Source organism: Aegilops tauschii, chromosome 6 (genome assembly GCF_002575655.3).
Source record: "Aegilops tauschii subsp. strangulata cultivar AL8/78 chromosome 6, Aet v6.0, whole genome shotgun sequence".
Lineage (NCBI taxonomy): Eukaryota > Viridiplantae > Streptophyta > Magnoliopsida > Poales > Poaceae > Aegilops > Aegilops tauschii.
Window position 1 is genome coordinate 430,156,795 of NC_053040.3, and position 14,526 is coordinate 430,171,320.

A 14,526-nucleotide genomic window follows, 5' to 3' on the forward strand; every position below is an offset into this window, starting at 1 on the left:
ACCAAATACAAGAAATCTCTTGTGTCCTCAACACATCCAATACAATGACAAATTGTATAGGTGCACTAGTTCGGCGAAGAGATGGTGATAAAAGTGTAATATGGATGGTAGAAATATATTTTTACAATCTGAATAAATAAAAATAGTAAGGTAGCAAATAGTAAACGGGCACAAAAAACGGTACTGCAATGCTTGAAAATGAGGCCTAGGGTCCGTACTTTCGCTAGTGCAATCTCTCAGCAGTGCTAATATAATTGGATCATATAACCACCCCTCAGAGTGCGATGAAGAATCACTCCAAAGTTCCTATCTAGCGGAGAACATAAGAATAAATTGTTTGTAGGGTACGAAACCACCTCAAAGCTATTCTTTCCGTTCGATCTATTCAAGAGTCCGTACTAAAATAACACAAGCTATTCTTTCTATTTGATCTATCCTAGAGTTCGTACTAAAATAACATCAAAGCAAATTCATATTCATAATACTCAATCCGACACAAATAACTTCAAAGAGTGCCCCAAGATTTCTACCGGAGAAACAAAGAAAAGAACGTGCATCAACCCATATGCATAGATTACCCCAATGTCACCTCAGGAATCCGCGAGTTGAGTGCCAAAACATATATCAAGTGAATCAATACGATACCCCATTGTCACCACGAGTATTCAATTGCAAGACATATATCAAGTGTTCTCAAATCCATAAAAGTATTCAATCCGATAACAACGAAATCTCAAAGGAAAAAACTCAATTCATCACAACAAGATAGAGAGGGGAAACACCATATGATCCGACTATATTAACAAAGCCTGCGATACATCAAGATCGTGACATCTCAAGAACATGAGAGAGAGAGAGATTAAACACATAGCTACTGGCACAAACCCTCAGCCCCGAGGGTGGACTACTCCCTCCTCATCGCGGTGGCCGCCGGGATGATGAAGATGGCCACCGGTGATGATTCACCCCTCCGGCAGGGTGCCGAAAAGGGTCTAGATTGATTTTCGGTGGCTACAGAGCCTTGCGGCGGTGGAACTTCTGATCTAGGTTTACTTCTGATGGTTTCTCTATTTATAGGATTTTTTTGCGTCGGTTTCACGCGAAGATGAGCCTCGAGGTGAGCACAACCCACCGGGGCACGGACAAGGGCCCAGGCACGCCCCGGTGTCTTGTGCCCTACTCCTTCACCTTCTGGTCCTTCCACGAAGCTTCGGGGCCCTCTTTTGTTCCAAAAAGAATCGTCAAAAAGTTTTAACTCATTTGGAGAACTTTCATTTCTGCACAAAAAACAACACCACGGTAGTTCTGCTGAAAACAACGTCAGTCCGGATTAGTTCCATGCAAATCATACCAAAACCATATAAAATTGTTGTAATCATGGCATGAATACTTCATAAATTATAGATACGTTGGAGACGTATCAGGGTTTCCCTGCCTCTCGCCGGCACTGGCCCCAGTCCGCTTCTTCTCCTATGGTCCTTGGATCATGGAGGCGCGGTGGATCCGGCCCTTGCTGGCACAAGGGCTCCGTTTTTAGGTGGTTTTTTTAGTTCATGCTCAAGAAGACAAGACGGCGACGACTTCTTGAAGATGGAATAATGTCCTCCCTGTCTAGCCTCTGTCCCGATGATGCTTCTAGCATCGTTAGATGGCGTGTGGAGGTGTGTCTCCGACGGATCTCGTGGGATCCGGTCGGCATTTTTCTTCGATGGATCCGATCTTCGTTCGTCTACGTATGTTTGTGTGCAGGTTGGATCCTTCCGATCTAGGCTTCTCTTCATCGGCGGTGGTTATTGTTCTGGTGCGATGGTCCTACAGGGCCTTAATACGATGACTTTCCGACTATCTACTACAACAATGTTTCCCTGGCACTGATGAGGGAGGGGCGATGACGGTGGCACGCCTTCAGCTCGCTCGAATACTTGTAGTCGTTGCTAGGTAGTCTACGGACGTGGATGTAATTCTTACTGCTAGTGTTCTAGGTACTACCTTGACAACCGATGAAAGATCAGAAATTTTCTTGAAAGAAACTCACATTTTGTTCGTGAAAATAATGGTCGAAATTAGACATAAAAATACGACACACCATGTTTTTTTTAGGGGTTACACACCATGCTGCTCTGGATATGGGCTCAATCACATGGGTGATGACTTGTATCCACATGCCATGCTAGGCCCGCCAAGGCCCAACTAGCTTCTGGCGAGCCACGTCGGGCGTGTCAAATTCTGTTCCAGTCTTCCAAACGAAAATGGTTTTTTTTAGAAGAACGAAAATCGGTAGGAGACGACGAAAAGAAAAAAAAATCTAGAACCTTCCCTGGCTGCGGCGAGCCCACGAAATCCAACGATTGCCAGACTGCCACGGCCATCCCCGGAAGGAACCCGGGAATCCACACCCGCGAGCAGCCGCGGCGAAGGAATCCCCACGAGGGCGGCGAGGGGAGAGGCCAGGCGAGGGAATGTTGTGGGAGTGGGAGGACGGCGACGAGGCGGCGCGGACGGGCGAGGAGGTGCCCGTCGATTTCGACTTCTTCTCCTTCTTCGCCAAGCCCAAGGTGAGGAATCGCCTCTGCTCCTTCGATTCATCCGCCGGCTTGCTTTCCCCTAGGGCAGGCCGCCGCTTTTGGGTTGTTGGATTATGCGTTTTATTAGGGGGCGGATCGTGTTCTTGGAATGCTGTTGCTGGCAATCGAGTCCCTTTTCTTTTTCTGCTGGGTGAGTTTCTCACGGGGAGATTCGCGCGTGCAGGATTACTACAAGATACTGGAAGTCGATTATGATGCGTCGGAGGAGACAATCAGGTCGAGCTACATCCGTCTTGCGCTGGTCAGTGTTTGCCCCATCACACCATTCTAGTACTGCATGTTTTTCCCCTTCCTAAAGCGTGCGGTCTGAAATCCTGCGACGGAAATCGCTTACCTGAAACGGTATTGATGTCAGTAGTTACAATCTCAATAAGGAAACTTTAACCTAGAAACTCTGCTTTGATTCTTTTGCTCATCATGCGACTGCTTCTAGGTTTCTATTATAGAATTTTTACTTTTGTATTTCGTGGAAATGACCAATCTACTATTTTCCCCTGTAGAAATGGCACCCTGACAAGAAACAAGATGAAGAAAAGGCAACATCCAGATTTCAGGACATTAATGAGGCGTACCAAGGTGCGCTTTGGTAGTTGATAAAATCTTCAGTACCCTCATGTTCAACTCTGAGGATCTACATAATATTTTAACCATTTTGTCATGATGTGCAAGCAGCATATCATCTAATCACTTGCAGTTTGCCCCCTTCTTTTCTGCTTGCTTCTAATATCCAAATTTATTAGGAACATAGCAAATGTGATAGTGTACTAATGCGCAAGAGTTCATCCACGAGTAATCCACTAATCCTAAACATTGCACACATGGGCAGTTCATTTGGTCCCTGTATAATTTAGACGCTGCTGAACTACTCTGGATTTTGCGGTACCTGGTGGAGTCTTACCATATGACTGCCATAAGATTTAGGGCAAGTCAGTCATTGCCTCATGCAAATAGGCCATCAAACTATGCACTTAGATTATACTTACTAAGAAACTAGTGAAAACATGATTTATTGGTCATGACATTTGAGCCAGACTTGTTGCACACCTTGGAGGTTGGTCGCATGCGTTAGTAGCAAAAGCTGGCCATCATTTGTTGATCACTGGGTAATGTAATTATTTGCAGTTTTGCACTGACTGTCAAAACACGTTTCTTATATAACCATTTTTTTCCGCTGAAGAATGTTCTTTCACGATGCATCTGCTTTAGCCTTCTATCTAGAAACCGAGATAAACAAGGATGATACATCAGGTGCTTTCATTCATGACATCTCTTGTTTTTGACAGTTCTTAGCAATCCAGTAAAACGGCAGGAGTATGACAAGAAAGGTGTTTTATACGTTCAGGATCAGAATGCAGCGGTGAGTACCCCCCCACCCCACCCCACCCACCCCTCACCATAACCACCACACGCAAATCTTCTTTGTGACATTTTTTTTTACTTTCAGGATTACCTGAACCGACACAAGGGTTTAATACTTACATGCAATGGCCTTGGTGTAAGGTACTCTGTGTGGTGAGCTTTCTCCGGGTTACAAGAGTCTGCGTCTATGTGCGGTCGTGGCTGATGTGTGTAGTTGTAAAATCCCACCTAGTTCACAAAGTTTAGCACAGTACTACCATCTGGTGGGGGCTTAGCGTTTCATCCTACAACAGACATGATTTATATTTGTTGACTGTCTGTTGTAGGTTGCAGGAGGCATAGATGCCCTATGTCGCACATTTGCTCCTGAAACACTGTTCCCATCCTATGAAATGAAAGCATCTGTGTTCATGAATGCCTTGCCATTTTACTCATAGCATTGAGTGTGGCTGGATGCCAGAAAATGCTTACTGTTTACCGCTGTGTTCTTTACTCCCTGAACTTCTTCCCTTACAAGGGAAAAATAGATATGGTTATTAGTCCTGGCATTAGTATTTTCCTTTTCACTTACTCCCTCTGTAAACAAATATAAGGTATTTTAGGTTACTAGTGATCTAAAACGTCTTATATTTGTTTATAGAGTGAGAGCATCTTATAGGAGTGACAATTGGTCGCCAAGTAACTTCCGAAGTATCTTTTGCTTGGAGAAATGCTCAGTGAAATGAATCAGTTTTCTCTTACCTAATACTCCGTCCGTTCCTAAATATAAGTCTTTGGAGAGATTTCACTGTGGACTACATACGGAGCAAAATGAGTGAATCTACACTTAAAATGCATCTATATACATCCGTATGTGGTTCATAATGAAATCTCTACAAAGACTTGTATTTAGGAACGGAGGGAGTAATACATTGGTGCTTATTATTCTGAAGCTCGAGTGCTTGATTGGGCACCAATGCTCAAGAAGTGGTTATATTTAACCTGTACTGTTGTACATAAGCACATCTTAAGAGTATGAATGCATGTGATAAATTATCTAAGTACCAAAGATGAGGGGGCTCGCATTGGAGCAGATAAAGTTTACAAGGGGGTTGATGATGTGGCTATATTCTCTCGCCTGAAGCACTCACATGTAGACACGTAGTGTATAGGCCCTCCAGCCCCAGAAATCATTTTTTTTTTTGAAACAGCCCCAGAAATCACCCTCAAACTTTGTCAGCCCGCCTCATTTTCAGCTCAGAATTTTGCCAACAAACTTGGAGGGTTAACATTGTAAATCGTTGGGAGTGACTTTAAATCTTGCCAAGAAGAATTAGAAGAAACGGGTGAAAAGGTTACTGGAAATAATCCATCCAACATTTTAACATTTTGGCGCTTCTAGTCAGGATTATGAACGCTGGGTCGAGTAAACGCAACCAGGAAGACTCGAGCAAGCACACTAGTAAACAGATCTCCCATTGCAGTTGATGAGAGGGAACAGCTTACAACACAACTTGTTTCTTTCTTCCAGCAATAGTTGAAAAAAGAAGACGGCCTAAAATAATAAGCTGGCTGTGAAGCCTAAACGTATGCTAACGCATCACTCTCCCCCTGCTCAAATGATATTGTTTTTCAGATCTTCAAATTTCGCAAACAGTTCGTCTCTGCTTTCCTGCGCATAGTGAAAGCCGATCATTAAGCGCGCACACCGGGCATGGCTGACACTGGTTCTGTGATGATATAATTGGGAACATACCTTAAAGAGGAGGTACCGTGTGATGAACCAGACTGAGTAGCCAGTTCCTACGATTTCCAGCACGTTTGGAAGCTGCAACAGGTAATTCGCACGGTTTATCATACGTGGAGCAGTAAGTTTTTGAGTACACACAGATCTATCCCGCGATGGCATAACCACGTACCAGGGGAACGGAATCAATTGCAGAAATGATTTTAGATAGGACCAACAGAGCAATCAAAGCACCGCCTCCGAGGATGACAGAAGTGGGCGTCACTTGGATGTCCAACTGAAATGAGCAAGCCCAAAGTAAGTGCGACTGTGTGAGCAACAAATAGCAATCAGCTGGTTCCAAGACTGCAAAGTGTATTCAAGAACAATCAAAGGCACATAGTATTCTTATTAAGTTCAACCTGGAAAGTAGAAAATTGAGGTTAATGTGATGCATATACTCTCTTCTGAGTTGAGACGAACAGAAACAACGAATGCACAGTATGTTGACACTTTGATACGTCACACTACATTCTAGCTGCATTTCACCAACAGAATTAAGTTATCTTGCGTGGCATCTGATTAGTACAGTGCAACTTCATAACGGTTTGTGCAAATGGAGGTCGGTGTATCTTGGAGTAGATCATAGCTGCCCTGCTTAGGGCATCTCACATCGCATTTGCAAGTCGGCGGCAGAGTCATTTTTGCACATCCATGCTGTACTTTTTTGGTCTTGTTTCTTTTGAACAGCCACACCGAGATCTACCGTAAGCTTGAACAGCCATTTTGTCATAAGAGTCAGGAAAATTAATTGCATTTTCTACTGCTCGACTTTGCATTTTTCAGTGGTTGGTTCGGCATTTTAATTTTATACTCTATCGACTCTTTCATATCACTGCTATTGTCATTTGTAATGACTCAATGAGGCGGTCCAGTTACCGTTACTACACTAGTAATATGTCGTATGAGCCATCCCATAGGAAGTGCGTAAATGTTTATCCTGCTCAAAAGCATCATTATTTCCTGCATCAGTGGCCACACTAACACTATCTCAGTTTGATGCAAGAAGACGCTGTTTCAGTTTGATGCAACCCCAAAAGCATTAGGTGGTCGATTTTGAATTCTGTAAGTGTCCATCTTTGCAAACGTAGGAGTGGGGAGGATCTCAGGATTTCCACCCAATTTGGGCTGGCTACCTTATACGGAGTAGTATTCTGTAAAAAGAAACAGATAGAAAAGCAAAGCAGCAAAGGAGGAGGAGTAAACCTTGCCCAGTATGTCGTCCACGCCGCCGTCCTCCTCGGGCGACGACACCGGCGCATCTTCCACCATCACCTCCACAAATCCACCGGAGACCTCCCCGCTCTTCTCCTCCGCAGCCGGCGCGTCGGGCTTGTCCGTGACGACGGTGGTGGCGGTCGCGGACCCCGACGCCGACGCAGGCTCCTCGGACGGCACCGGGTCGGGCCTGGTCGGCGCGGCGGAGCGGCAGCGCCAGCCTCGTCGGCCCGGGGCGCGGAAGGCCACGGAGCGGGTGAGCGGCCGGCGGTGGACGCGGGCGGAGGATAAGGGAGCCGAGGCCGCGGTGGTGGAGACGAGGACCTCCATTTTTTCCTCTCCCTCTCCTGCTGCCTTTACTTTTCTGTGGAGGCGGACAGGCTGGCTGGGGTTTGAGGTTTTGGTGAGCTCGCGGGGAGGATGAGGGGTGGTGGGCTGGCTGCCTCGCTGACGCACAGCTGTGTGCTCCACACTGACGCAGTGTGTAGTGCAGTACCAGTGCCGGTGGTGGTTTGTCTTTGCCGTTGGGAACACAACAGGAGTCGCTTTTCTCGGCCCCGCGCCCGTGCTTCTCGTTGCGCTCTTTGGCTTTGGCCGGATCTCCTTTTCTCCGTTTTTGCTTTTGGGAATTAATGATGGTTTTGGGATCTGTATAAATCAGCGTACGGTTCCAGCGGCCTCTGGAATGTACCGGAATTCATTGTGCTAGAAAACAATGGCATGAATAGTGGTTGTGCTGGTACAGGTGGAGCGCCCTGGTTTCTCCGTTCCTCTGTTTTGAAAATGACTTGTCTGGCTTTAATTCTAAAATGACTTGCCTGGCTTTAATTTAATTCTGCGCCACGCGGCCTAATGCAAAATTGACATCCTATATAGGCTGTGTCATTTAAGTTGAATGGGAGGTAACATCTTGTGCACTTGACTTGCGCCGACGCATGTACCTCGTTGGGCAATATGAAATTCATGTCATTGGCAGGCCTGACTGCCAACATTAAAGAAAAAAAATCATGTCCCTTGGGGCAACTCTAGGAGATTCATAAATATGGGTGATCGCCATACATGACTACCAAACAATATGCACAACATGATCTCTGACCTGTATTTACTCGCCCAACTAAGCCATAGATGCAAAGACTTCAAAGTGCAACCTATCAAACACACCCTTAAACTTAGTCTTACCAGTGGCTGCATCAACATTGATCTTAACCCGACCTCAGGGCGGACGTATCCCATTAGTAGTGGGGGCACTCTCTGTACCAGCCATATTCGTCTACTGTAGAACATCTAGCTCTGCCATACAGCTTTCAACAAAACCCTTCATCGAGAGACGGCTTTGGGATATAATATTTTCTTAAATAGCTTTCTTTTGAGCATGCCAAATCGCCCAAAGGGTGACTAATGCCTCCATTAACTCACAGTGGGGCAGTTTGTCAATTAGAGAGAATATCCAATCCCTCGCTTTGATTTCCTGGGTCAGCACCACCTGTTCTGCTACCTCTTTTGTAGCCAATGCCCAAATGCACTTGGGCATAGTACATTCCACCACAGAATGCCTCCATAATCTGGTATATACTCCCTCCGTTCCTAAATATAAGTCGTATAAGTCTTTGCAGAGATTCCACTATGGACTACATACAGAGCAAAATGAGCGAATCTACACTCTAAAATGCATCTATACACATCCGTATATAGTCTATAGTGAAATCTCTACAAAGACTTATATTTAGGAACGGAGGGAGTAGTACACAAGGCAGCGGACATCCTGCTTCCAACTCCTTAGACAACAAACTAGCTGACCTGCGCGCCGTTGATAACAAACTATTTGGCCCGCGGGCCCTTGATCTGAACTCAAATTGAAGTGTTGCTGACGTTGCCGGTAGATGTCGATCCTGACCAACTTACTGAATTCTAGTCTAACATTTAAAACCAAGTTTAAGGAGTGCTGAAATTTATAAATTTGCATTTATTGATTCAAGAAAAAATCATTCCCTTCCTCGTTTGCATAAAAAGAAGCTTTGAAAAGCACCAAATCATGACATTGCACAGAGCGGTCTTTTCTACTTTTTGTTGCTACAATGCAAAACAAAGTTCAGTATAAGGAAAAGAGAAGGGTAACTCCCAACCTCATTATCCATACTAATGTAGAATGAAGTTAGTTCCTTCCTGGCGGTACGATTTCATGCTGCCCATTATTGTGAGCAACCTGCTGAGAAAATGGAGGCCTGTGCTCTTGTACTGAAGGACCTCTCTGCATAGTCTCTCTTCGCTCAACCTGCATAGTCTCTCGTCGCCTATCATAGCGGGGACGAGGCCTACTCCTTACCTGCTGCCTCTCAGTGAACTGAAATTGTGGCCTATGAATGACTTTGCCATCTACAAAGAGATCACCTGCTTGAAGTAGTAGCCTAATATAAGTAAGAGCGAATGATAACAACATATAATTTGGGTGAGATGAAAAACAACGTTAGGCCGTAAGGTGCACAGGGAAGAACAACATACATGATAGAAAATGGATTTCCTCCACTTGCAGATGTAATGATGTATATGTAAGCACAAGTACTACCATCATCATCAAATATGCCTCAGAGATTAATTTAGACTTCCATAAAGACCAAACTCCCATCTTTACAAAAAAAATGTCCTTGCAAAATATCACGGTACATATGGAGGGCTAAGTAGTACATGTACCACATATACAAGTGCTTCTGCATTTTCTACGTAATATGATCAAAGCATTAAGCCAGGTGTGGAAGTTAGTACATGAGAATAAGTAACGACAAGCACTAACCTCCATAATCCTTGTTAGGCACATCCAAATATGAATCAGGTAATACCCAAAGAACTCCCGGCAATCCTAAGTAGCAACAATAACAATACAAAATTCAGTCGAAACATGATTTGGCAATAATATCTTGCAGAAAAGTAGAGCCACGCAATTTTCACCTTTAACTTTGTATGATAGCTCCTCTGAAATCAACGCACCAAACCCTGTGTAAGTTGTAGTGCATACTGAGTAGATCTTCTTCTTTGCCTCCTCCTCACTGTTTAAAACAATTAAAATCCATATCCATTCAGTTATAACTTATTAGAGCATGAAAATTCATTAAAAGAGCACACGTCAACCTAGAAGAATGCACTAGAAGATACACATAGCCTAAAGTTAGTAGTTAGAGCGTGAAACATAAAACTAAGAAATGGATCGATAAGGGTAAACATAATACTACATTCAAACCCCAGAAATGGATCTTCAATGATGGACAGCCTTGTTCACACAAAGTTAACAAGCATTTTACTTCGCCATAGCATTTAAAATGGCTGGACTCTTATATGCTGACCAACTTCCAAGTAATAAGGTGGTCCAGAAATGAAAGGCTGTTCTGTTGAGGCAACTAGATTTACTACATGATAATGATATCCCACAATTTGGGGACTAACAATCTTTGTAGTACATACAAGCGTACAAGGCACAAAGAGATGGCTGTCTATTAGTCGTCAGATAGGGCAGAAGAGTGCTGTACCCTAAAGTGTTACCTATAGTCTATACTTGTGTATACGTTGCCTTCTGGGGTGGCAAGCTAGAACCAAGTAGTCTAGGTATCAATTCCAATTTAAGTCGATGATCCTCATTTTCTCCAACATTAAGAAGATTATTGGTAAGGTGACCAACCATCACGCAGGATTCCGGGTCGGAGTAGCACCTCTTGCCTGATATATACAGGTCGTTACTGGTGATTCATTTGTGCCTTTAATTTTCTTTGCTAGAGCCACAGAATCATGACAACAAATAAACCAGAGCGGTATTGTGTTGGATACTTTTCAACAGAAAACCCGCTCCAACAGTCTTACAACTTGGATAGAGGCAAGCAGTCTTTGGACATACTTATAGGTAACCTAAAGGGCAAGCTTTTCACCCTTATAGGCCTGACATGTTCTCGTATAAGCTGGTTAATCCTTGCCATAGGTTATAGGAAATAACTACTTCCAAGGAAGGACGGCTAAGCGAGTGCTTGACTTGAGATGAGGTTGTTTAGACTTTCATTTTGTTTATTCATCTATAACTGATGGCACATAGATAACTAGGAAATCTGATTTTGAGGAAATAAACTAATCGGAAACAAACATACAGGAATACCACAATCTTAAGGATTGTGCAAGTACCATAGGGTACTGTTCCTGTGAGCAATTGTTATGGCTAATGTGTGACAAGTCAATCCAAGCAGCACAGCCCAGACAGCTAGTGGTAATCAGGAAACACATATTGTATTCATAGGGAAAGAGTTATAATAATAGGAAAAGAGATGTCATTTATTAGAAAGTTGGAGATCAAGTGTGTTAGCAAAGTTGTAAATTATACTTCTTGGACCAGCATGGACCCTGTGATCAATCAAAGAATTAAATAAAAGAAGTTCCTTAAGCCTCCCGTCAAATCAGAGACTTGCCTTGCCACCCAATTGACAAGGGCGTGATTCAAAGTTTCAAACCCTCACTCACTCAAGCTACCCTGTTTTGAACCAATAACAATAAAATCAGTGGTGCATTGTTTCAGACAGAATACAAGGAGGTGGAGATGAGGGTTTGCATGGTGTGTTTCCTCTATCCAACAATTAATCTGCTTTATCTCTCATTCTGTCTTCAATGTGATAGTTCTACTTCGTATACCATTTAAGGCTTTCACCAAATCCAAGCAAAGCGAAGGCACATGCATAATAACCGCCGATATGGCGGTTTTGGCCCAAAAGGCCACTCTAGCAGGAGTGGCATTGCCGTGGCGCAGGAGTGGCCGGATTGGAATCCCAAAACACACTCCATTGTTTGGGATATCCAGCACGGCTAAGTGCAGGTTCCGTATGAGCAGGCGAGGGCTCGCCCAAGCAGCTCATATCGGGCACAACGTGCTCCCCATCGCCTCTCTGTTAAGGAGGCATGGGATGAGCGCTACACCACCCACCCCAGAGAAATCTTCAAGCAAACTGACGCCGGGAAGGCATTGCGGGCGAAGAGGGACCGCGCCATCTGGCTCCAATACAAGGAGAAACAGACAGGCTTGGCGGCTGAGAGGGAGCGCATCAGATCGCGCACATTCAAAACAAACCATGCCATATTGGGGCTTGCCCGTCTAGAAAATTTCGTCTCCGACCTCAACGACCGCCGGCAGGAATGGGACGAAGACGAGGTCACCGGGCCGTCACACCACCATGCGTAGAGGATGAGTCGACTCGTCACATATGCATGTGCACCGTGCACTGAATTCACTGTCATCGTGGTGCGGTGCAACTAGTGCTTCTCCCAAGGCGTAGTAAAACAATGTCGCTAATCAACTTATCTACCCCTATGTAACCACTTTGTAATGCAATATTATCTCAAATTAATGTTTTATCCCTCAAATTGAGTGTGAATTTTTGAGTTGATGAAAAAAAAAAGTTCGCATCATTCAATCCGGCCAAGATATGAAGGCCGCATTACGGCGACTCTGTTTCCGCCGACACGGCCTCCATATCCCATATGCGACCAGGGATATGGTGACTCTGCTAGAGTTGCTCTAATACTGATTGGGACTATGAAAGGTCCACCCTAGTCGTAAAAGAACGGATATGCCTGAATTTGCAACACCCTAAGGAGCAAGTACAACGCTGGTGTTCCCGGACATACAGAATGCTTTCAAAGAATCTAAATAAAAGCAGACTGATGAATGGCAAAACCAGATTAAAAATCGATGATTTAGAAAACCAAACTAAGATATTGAATTCGACAGGGTTGACCGATAATAAGACCAGAGAAGTGCGTATACCTTCCGAGCACAGCGGTGAGGGTCTTGACGTAGGCGGCTACCATATCTTCCTCGGAGGGCTTGGGGTCGGCGGGGAACTCCATGACGATGAGCCAGTGCTCGTAGTCGCAGCCATCCAGCAAGATAGTCTCCTTGGGCGGCCGGTTGCTCCAGTTCGGGGACGGGTCGTTAAGCGGAGAGTACCCGGGCCTTCCCGGCAGCGCCGTCTTCGCCCCTCGCGACGGCGGCGCCCACGGAGAGAGGTGGGCTGAGGACGCAGAGGCGGCGGCGCCGGTGAGGAGGAGGAGGCGACGGGGTGTCGCACGGGAGGAGAGGAGGAGCGCCGAGAGCCTGCGCCGTGTGACGCCTGCAGCCGCCATGGTTGGGGAATTTGGGAAGAAATCGGACGAGGAGGGTTTGCACTTTTTTTTTTTGAGACAAAGGAGGGTTTTGCACTTGCCGGCGCAGGCTATGCTGGTGCGCGAAACCGATGCGTCTGATTCGGGCCCAGAGTCCCTAGTGGCTTGTTGGGCTAAATCCACGTGGCCCAGTCCACGTAGGCCATCCTACCGGGACTATTACGCGTGTTGAAATTTGCGAAGTCACTCATTAAGGAGTACTTTGTCTCAAAATAAATAAATCATTAAGGAGTACTTTGCCTAAAAAAAACTTATTAAGGAGTACTTTTTGCAAAAGATCACTCTCACCTTCCAATGGTCTGAGAAGTGTCGCACTGCAAGTGTTTCGCTTATCGCAACATGAGAATTTTTTCTTTTCTCATAGATTTATTTATTCAAAATGTTTTATCTCCCAAACCGCGCGTTCAAATCTTGAACCATTTTCACTATTGGATTCCTCACATCGAGATCTTTTAAAACTAGATTCCATGTGATAGGTTTCAATGATTTTTTTGCACGAAAAAACAAACGAAAAAGCCTGAACCGGGAGCATGTTTTTTCTCTTTTCGAGATGCATGACCGTGCCTCTCACAGAAGCAAATCCATGCCTCTCATGGGAGGAAGAACCTGTGTTTTATTTTACCTTTTTCCGATGCCTCTTGCGGAAGCAAATCGGTGCCTCCACAAGAGTAAATCCGTGCCTCACGTGGTAAGAAAAAACACGTTTTTTCCTTTTGCGACATGCATGGCCGTGCCTCTCGCGTAAGAAAATGCGTGCCTCCACAAGAAGTAATCCGTGGCTTTTGCGGAAGAAAAAAAACACATCTTTTCCTTTTTCGAGAGGCACAATCGTAACTATCGCGTAAGCAAATCCGTGCCTCCACGGGAGGTAAATCTATGTCTCTCGTGAAAGGAAAAAATAAAACATGTTTTTCCGCATCATTTTTTTTCAAAAACCTAAGAAAAACCAGAGGAAAACTGAAAAGCCGTATAAACTGAAAAACAATATAAAAGCAAAAAACGCACACAGAAAAATAGAAAAAGAACCCGGAGAGAGCGCTCAAAGCACTACTCGTGGTGGCGGATGAGAGCGCGCCAAGTGGCATGCTCCCAACCCACCTCAACTGACCCTTGCGGGGGCTCCCGAAGGAGCAATCTTGATTAGTTGCTCTCTGAAATTTGGCTATTTTGTTTGTTTTGGATCAGGGCGCACGAGACGTGGTGGCGGATGAAACCAGCTCATGGGAGGCACAACTTCCTTACTTTTCTGTTCTTCTTTTCATTTAGTTTCATTTTTTGCCTTCCTTTTATAATTTTTGCTTATACGTCCAAATACTCTAAAAATTTATATTACAAAAAACAACTTACATAAAATATTCAAAATATTAATCTAGCATTTATAAAATATTAGATGTGTTAATAAATAATTTTTCT

General features: G+C 44.6%; 3 protein-coding genes across 3 annotated transcripts; 1 reads left to right on the top strand and 2 right to left on the bottom strand.

Annotated features, from left to right (window-relative positions):
- Positions 1-2,251: 2,251 nt before the first annotated feature.
- LOC109760281 (uncharacterized) lies at positions 2,252-4,359 on the top strand. The gene is made up of 5 exons (XM_020319105.4): positions 2,252-2,555; positions 2,749-2,826; positions 3,086-3,161; positions 3,869-3,942; positions 4,030-4,359. The coding sequence occupies exons 1-5, from the start codon at positions 2,460-2,462 to the stop codon at positions 4,099-4,101; spliced, it is 396 nt and encodes a 131-aa protein (XP_020174694.1). The 5' UTR covers positions 2,252-2,459; the 3' UTR covers positions 4,102-4,359.
- A 1,010-nt stretch (positions 4,360-5,369) lies between these two features.
- LOC109760283 (uncharacterized) lies at positions 5,370-8,820 on the bottom strand. The gene is made up of 4 exons (XM_020319108.4): positions 6,916-8,820; positions 5,843-5,947; positions 5,680-5,751; positions 5,370-5,595 (listed from the first exon to the last, which is right to left on the bottom strand). Exons 1-4 carry the CDS (start codon positions 7,255-7,257, stop codon positions 5,539-5,541), a joined length of 576 nt encoding a protein of 191 aa, XP_020174697.1. The 5' UTR covers positions 7,258-8,820; the 3' UTR covers positions 5,370-5,538.
- Positions 8,821-8,875: 55 nt separating this feature from the next.
- On the bottom strand, positions 8,876-13,134 carry LOC109760284 (multiple organellar RNA editing factor 3, mitochondrial). Its single transcript, XM_020319109.4, has 4 exons — positions 12,716-13,134; positions 9,871-9,968; positions 9,716-9,781; positions 8,876-9,315 (listed from the first exon to the last, which is right to left on the bottom strand). The coding sequence occupies exons 1-4, from the start codon at positions 13,072-13,074 to the stop codon at positions 9,080-9,082; spliced, it is 759 nt and encodes a 252-aa protein (XP_020174698.1). The 5' UTR covers positions 13,075-13,134; the 3' UTR covers positions 8,876-9,079.
- Positions 13,135-14,526: the final 1,392 nt, after the last annotated feature.

Coding starts and splice junctions, on each gene's coding strand:
- LOC109760281 (XM_020319105.4), top strand. CDS start 2,460: ATGTTGTGGGAGTGGGAGGACGGCGACGAGGCGGCGCGGACGGGCGAG. Junction 2,827..3,085: donor GCTACATCCGTCTTGCGCTG/GTCAGTGTTTGC, acceptor TTTCCCCTGTAG/AAATGGCACCCTGACAAGAA. Junction 3,943..4,029: donor TTCAGGATCAGAATGCAGCG/GTGAGTACCCCC, acceptor TTTTACTTTCAG/GATTACCTGAACCGACACAA.
- LOC109760283 (XM_020319108.4), bottom strand. CDS start 7,257: ATGGAGGTCCTCGTCTCCACCACCGCGGCCTCGGCTCCCTTATCCTCC. Junction 5,948..6,915: donor TGGACGACATACTGGGCAAG/GTTTACTCCTCC, acceptor TGCTCATTTCAG/TTGGACATCCAAGTGACGCC. Junction 5,752..5,842: donor CAATTGATTCCGTTCCCCTG/GTACGTGGTTAT, acceptor TACCTGTTGCAG/CTTCCAAACGTGCTGGAAAT.
- LOC109760284 (XM_020319109.4), bottom strand. CDS start 13,074: ATGGCGGCTGCAGGCGTCACACGGCGCAGGCTCTCGGCGCTCCTCCTC. Junction 9,782..9,870: donor GCTATCATACAAAGTTAAAG/GTGAAAATTGCG, acceptor GTTGCTACTTAG/GATTGCCGGGAGTTCTTTGG. Junction 9,316..9,715: donor GCCTAACAAGGATTATGGAG/GTTAGTGCTTGT, acceptor TACTTCAAGCAG/GTGATCTCTTTGTAGATGGC.